This window comes from Theobroma umbraticum, unplaced genomic scaffold (assembly GCF_002168275.2).
Source record: "Theobroma umbraticum cultivar Fairchild unplaced genomic scaffold, ASM216827v3 scaffold_86.0, whole genome shotgun sequence".
Lineage (NCBI taxonomy): Eukaryota > Viridiplantae > Streptophyta > Magnoliopsida > Malvales > Malvaceae > Theobroma > Theobroma umbraticum.
This window is the reverse complement of record NW_018397263.1, coordinates 5873761-5878436: the sequence shown is the minus strand read 5'-3', so window position 1 is coordinate 5878436 and position 4676 is coordinate 5873761. Positions and strand designations below refer to the sequence as shown.

Genomic DNA, 4676 nt, shown 5'->3' with positions numbered 1-4676 from the left:
TTTTCCCGGCTATTTGAGCCTTGGGGACCAAGAAAGGGGGTCAGGACTAGCTGTTGTCCAATGCCATTAACACAACGGATTCTTTGACTAGAATTTGACAATATTTTAATTAAAGCTGTCGCCTCATCATCCTTCCACTTTCTTAGCTAAAAGAGCAACAACAAATCAAACATGAATAATAAATTTGGGATTGGACAATTCCAAATCAAATCTTAACGGAGATATAAATGCGGTGAATTAAGTCAGCTGATGAAGTCCCATTACCCAGCTGGGTTGAGGGAATTGGCTTTCCAGAAATGTAAGTGAAAGGGACATCTACAGAGAGGTCCAAAAGGGGTAGCAATTTTGATGCCGCTGCCAAGTTGACAATGTTAATTCTTATGGAAAGTACAGCAGATACTTGTTAAAAGTAAAGGATTCAAAACCGTTGGTTCTGACTTCTGATACTTAGTGGGCTAACCCACTAAAACTCCTTTGTTCCCTTGTGCTCTGAGAGTGGGCTAAACTCTGTGCTCGTAATGAAGAGTGGGCTGCTGTTTGCAGTAATAAACAATATGTTAGGTCTAGTCAGCACTATAAAGTAAATACTCCTCAAAGAAAATCTTGGTTCTCATCTCCCAATAAAATGTTCTCGACACCAAACTTTTCTACCTATAAATAGGAGGCCAGCCAGGGACAGCCTTCATACTCAATCCCTTCCCTAGACCCATTTCTCTCTTCTTGGTTACCTTGAAGAAAAGAAAAACCATCTCGAAAGGTTTTTGCCTTAGGCTCTTTCACTTGGTAGCCTTTCCTCCCCTGCCTCTAACCATGGATATTGAGTCAACAGCTCAAGAGAAAGCCAGGTTTTTTTCGCTTGCTTGGGGCAGGGTGAAGGCCTTGCCTGATATGTTGAAGGCCAAGGTTATATCAATTGCTACGAGCATCATGAAGATTGGGCAAGATGACCCAAGAAGGCTCATTCACTCCATGAAAGTGGGCCTTGCTCTCACAGTGGTGTCGTTATTATACTACGCTAGACCTCTCTATGATGGTTTTGGGGTGTCAGGAATGTGGGCAGTGCTAACAGTTGTGGTTGTATTTGAATTCACTGTAGGTAAGTTAAATTTGAGGGTCGGCTATTAAGTTATTCAGAAGTGGCAAAAGTTCGCAAATTTTATAGTAAAGTGTTAAACTAGTGAACTCGTATCTTGACCTATTCAGGTGGAACTCTAAGCAAGAGTTTAAATAGAGGCTTTGCAACATTTTCCGCTGGTGCTCTTGGAATTGGAGCAGACTACTTTGCAGGTCTCTTTGGAAAGCAAGGAGAACCCATTGCCCTAGGAATCCTTGTTTTCCTGCTAGGTATGCCTAAACAAAGAATTCTTACATGTTTACCTTTACAAAATCTCTTATATATCTTCCCCTTCCTTATCTTCTGCATCCAAATAGAACAGGTATTCAACTCGTACTCATGTGAGTTGACTGTTGCTTTATTTATTTTTGCAGCTACAGCAGCTACATTCTCAAGATTCTTTCCAAGGATCAAGGCAAGATATGATTATGGAGTCCTGATATTTATACTGACCTTCAGTTTGGTAGCTGTTTCGGGTTACCGAGTTGATGAACTGGTGGTGCTAGCCCATCAAAGACTATCAACAATTATAATGGGAGGAGCGACCTGCATGCTTATATCCATTTTTGTTTGTCCAGTATGGGCTGGTGAAGATCTTCACAGAGCAGTCGCTTCCAACCTGGAAAAGCTAGCTAGTTACCTAGAAGGTACACTAGTGCTTGTAGCAGAATCAACCTAGTTTGCTTTACCCAAGTTGGCATATGACACTTCAAAAATTAATTATTTGACTTAATTTAAATTTTGAAACTCATATAAAGTTATTCACTAGGTTTAATTTAAATTCTTCAGCTAATGTGAAATTTAAATAAAAAATAATTAAAACATTCGAGATTTATTAAATTCATGAAATTTTTTGTATTAAGAAAGAATTCATGTAAAATATTCATATTTTTTTATATATTGTAGGATTTGGAGGTGCATATTTTCAATCCCATGAAGATGATGGGAGTGGTGTGGTTTCAAAGGATGGCAAGTCATTTCATCAGGCATATAAAAGTATTCTCAACTCAAAGAATAGCGAAGAATCTTTGGTGAGTTTAGCTTCTCTCCACTAAACTTTGCCTTTGCATGCATGCCACTAACATTTGTACTTGGTCTATATATATAAAATAAAAGTTATGTTATCATGGTTGTTGATCTAATGCCATGTATGCAAATAAATTAACAGGCAAATTTTGCTAGATGGGAACCTGGACATGGCCGCTTCCGACTCCGTCACCCATGGAAACACTACTTGAAGATTGGAGCTCTTGCTCGACAATGTGGCTATCAGATTGAAGCTATCAATGGCTGCATTGATTCTGATATCCAAGTACTACCTCACTCTACAGTCTTTAAGCAGTCACTGTTCAGATGCAAATCTGGACAAGCATATAACTTAATTATAACTGAAGTTAGGATTCAACCTAAAAGGAAAATGCCTTAGCTTCGTTAATATACCAACGAAAGGACCCCATTAATAGGAAGTAATCAATCATTTGGCCAAAAGGTTTAAGTATTACACGAAAATCTGTTATTTATTTCATATGCATGAGTTAATACGTAAACGTTTAAACAATTATTACTCACTTGACCTTGGTTGTTGTTGCAGGCATCACAAGAATTCAAAAGTAAAATTGAAGGATCATGCAAAAGAATGAGTGCAGAATGTGGTAAGGCACTAAAAGCATTATCCACAGCAATGAAAACAATGACAGATCCATCCTCCGACAATCCCCATGTGGAGAACTCCAAAGCTGCCATGAAAGACCTCAAATTTGCTCTCAAAGCTGCCTCCTTAGAAGATGAAGACTTCCTAGCAATAGTACCAGCTGCCACAATCGCTTCAATCCTAGTCGAGATAGTCAAATCCGTAGAGAAAATTTCAGAAGCAGTCAATGAACTTTCCCAACTAGCTCGTTTCAAGAAATTGGAACCGACTGTTTCACCAGAGAAACAACAGCAGCTGCTTCACAGGGGAATCATCCAACCCGTCTTGGATGCTGATAGCAACGATAATGTTGTTATCGCAATACATGAAATATCCACTGATTCGCCAGAGAATGAGAAGCCTGGCCAAAGATTAATGGAAGTGTAAATATTTGTAGCTAACATGTGACTAGCTCTCTCTCTCTTGTTGCTAATTATCTATGCCTCATATTTAATATGGGGCATTTGAAGAGGGAAGCAATTATTAACAAATCCTTCCCTGTTTTGTAGTCAATCTCCTTTTAATATGTAGCCCTTTCTCTTGTTGTCTCTTTTCAGCTATGTGGCTGCTTTTTGTTTCTTAAACTTCTGTAATGTTATGCAAAGTCCAACATCAAACGGTCCAACGTACTGGAAGTTGAAGCAAATATGAGTTTGTCAACTAATTTACCCTGTATTTTATATGCATAAGAACCAAAGGGAATGTTGGACTTAAACACATGATTTTGTCATCATATACTTTTTTTTATTGTTATTGTTGTTCTGAAATATTATTTTGAAAGAGAATATTAGAGAGGAGTAATAAGAATGTAAGAAGATCTTCTATTTCATTTTTTATTTCAGTATATTTATCATCAACTACAATGCCTCTATTTATAAGCACACATAGGTGGAGGGAAAATGAATTTACATAAATAGAGAAAATGAACTTAGTAGATAAGGATGTACATACACTAGATGTAACCAAGAGATAAGGATGTACCAATATAAATATGTTCATTGGATATGGGGAGATACATTAGGTATTATGAAATATAATGGATATTCACATATTTCATAACACTCCTCTTTGAATGTCCATTGTACTGCCTCATTAAAAACCTTAAGCTAGAAAAACCTAGTGGTAGAAAAACCAATCAGAAGGAAAAAAGAGTACAATGCATGGTCCATAATTGCTCCCCTTCAATTGAGCCATATTGTCATTTTTGGGGCAAATTAATATTTCATTGTGTTAACTTTCCTCATTCTAATGCCATATACTAATTTCTCAAATGTTGACGTTGATAATGATTTAGTAAAAGATCTGCAAGATTATTGGTGGATCGAATTTATTTAACGTCAACTTGTCGACTTAATTGGAGTTTGTAAGTGTTGAAAATTTTTTTGCGAGATATGCTTGGTCCTATTACCTTTGATATATCATATCCTGACTTGTGCAACACGAGCAAGATTATCTTCATAAATTATAGTGGGAGAAATTGTAACTGGTGTTAAACAACAAGAATTATGAATATGCGTTATAATGAATCTCAACCAAGCACACTCTCTTCTTGTTTCATATATAGCAATAATCTCGGAGTGACTAAAGGATGTAGCTACTAGCGTTTTCTTAGTAGAGCATCAAGAAATGGCAGTGCCGCTATAGCAAAATAAATAATCAATTTGAGAGCGAGCTTTTTGCAAATCAGATTTATATCCCATATTAGCGTATCTAACTAAACTAAAGCTAGTGAAATCCTTAGAATAATATAATCCTAAATCTATGGTTCATCCAGATACGAAAGATATGTTTTATTCCATTCTAGTGTTTTCGGGTTGGCTCAAAACCAAAATGTACCAACAAGTTTATCGTAAAAGTGATATTCAATCTCGT

General features: G+C 36.8%; 1 protein-coding gene across 1 annotated transcript; it reads left to right on the top strand.

Moving 5' to 3' along the window:
- The first annotated feature begins 705 nt into the window (after positions 1–705).
- LOC110420556 (aluminum activated malate transporter family protein) lies at positions 706–3456 on the top strand. The gene is made up of 6 exons (XM_021433909.1): positions 706–1096; positions 1204–1344; positions 1489–1761; positions 2021–2145; positions 2283–2426; positions 2706–3456. Exons 1-6 carry the CDS (start codon positions 811–813, stop codon positions 3189–3191), a joined length of 1455 nt encoding a protein of 484 aa, XP_021289584.1. The 5' UTR covers positions 706–810; the 3' UTR covers positions 3192–3456.
- Positions 3457–4676: the final 1220 nt, after the last annotated feature.

Coding starts and splice junctions, on each gene's coding strand:
- LOC110420556 (XM_021433909.1), top strand. CDS start 811: ATGGATATTGAGTCAACAGCTCAAGAGAAAGCCAGGTTTTTTTCGCTT. Junction 1,345..1,488: donor AATCCTTGTTTTCCTGCTAG/GTATGCCTAAAC, acceptor TTATTTTTGCAG/CTACAGCAGCTACATTCTCA. Junction 2,427..2,705: donor GCATTGATTCTGATATCCAA/GTACTACCTCAC, acceptor TTGTTGTTGCAG/GCATCACAAGAATTCAAAAG.